Source organism: Helianthus annuus, chromosome 9, assembly GCF_002127325.2.
Source record: "Helianthus annuus cultivar XRQ/B chromosome 9, HanXRQr2.0-SUNRISE, whole genome shotgun sequence".
In the NCBI taxonomy this organism is placed as follows: Eukaryota; Viridiplantae; Streptophyta; class Magnoliopsida; order Asterales; family Asteraceae; genus Helianthus; species Helianthus annuus.
Window position 1 is genome coordinate 45,547,863 of NC_035441.2, and position 1,102 is coordinate 45,548,964.

Consider the following 1,102-nt stretch of genomic DNA (forward strand, 5'->3'; position numbering starts at 1 on the left):
CGGTTGGGAGACTCGGTTTTGGATTGATCCTTGGTTGTGTCCAGAAGCTTTGAAAGATAAATTTCCTAGGCTTTTTTTGCTAGAAGTAAAGAAAAGGTGCATGGTAGCGGAACGACTTACACAAGATAGAGGAGGATGTACGGTTCATTGGTAGTGGAAGCAAATGCCTTATGAGGCGAATGATATAGATCAAAGGATGGAGTTGGAAGCTATGTTGCAGCAGTGTGCTTTGACGACAAGAAGAGATTCATGGGAGTGGAAAGATAAAAAGAATGGAGTTTTTACGGTTGCATGAGCTAAAAAATGGATGACGGATCAGAATAGTAACAAAATTCCTTTCGGGTTCAAGTGGTGTAAATGGGTGCCGGTGAAATGTAACATATTTATGTGGCGGGCGTTTCTGGATCGCATCCCTACGAAAACAGCGCTGAGGCGAAGGAACATTCAAGTTCAAGATGAGGAGTGCGTTATGTGTGGAGAAGGTTTGGATTCGACGGATCACATTCTCACAGAATGTGGCATTGCTTCGGGTGTTTGGAATGGTATTTCTATGTGGTGCCGCATTCCGCAGGTGTTTGCTTTTTCTACTAGCGATTTGGTTCATATATTCGATCAATATACTCGGTCGGAAATCAAGAAGAAAGCGTTACAAGGAGTAATTATTATAACGTGTTGGAGGCTTTGGAAAGCTAGGAACGAGATGATTTTCTCCAATAAAGTTCCAAAAGTAGTCGATATAGTGTCGGATGTTAAGGCTTTGGGGTATAGTACTAGGGCGAGACGGGATTCGGTGGATTGGGAGAAATGGTGTAAGTTTGATTTGATGTAAATGTTCTGTTCGGTTTCGGCTTTCTATTCCATCTAGGAATAGTTAGTCGTTTTGGTTGAATGAAAGTTGAGTTTCAAAAAAAAAAAAAGGGTAATTATAGCTTGAAAAATCATCAACAAAATATTTTTAAGGTGCCATTAAGGAAATATGGAAATTTCAAAACAAGCATTTAGGGTAATCTTACACATATTATAATTCTTTTACAAGCAACCACAACTAATTTGGACACAAGTTTATAGCTATATTCAGTTTTTTCTTGATAATTCTCATATG

General features: G+C 39.0%; 1 protein-coding gene across 1 annotated transcript; it reads left to right on the top strand.

Moving 5' to 3' along the window:
• Window positions 1-307: 307 nt before the first annotated feature.
• On the top strand, window positions 308-829 carry LOC110875620. The gene has a single exon (XM_022123822.1). It carries the CDS (start codon window positions 308-310, stop codon window positions 827-829), a length of 522 nt encoding a protein of 173 aa, XP_021979514.1.
• The last annotated feature ends 273 nt before the right edge of the window (window positions 830-1,102 follow it).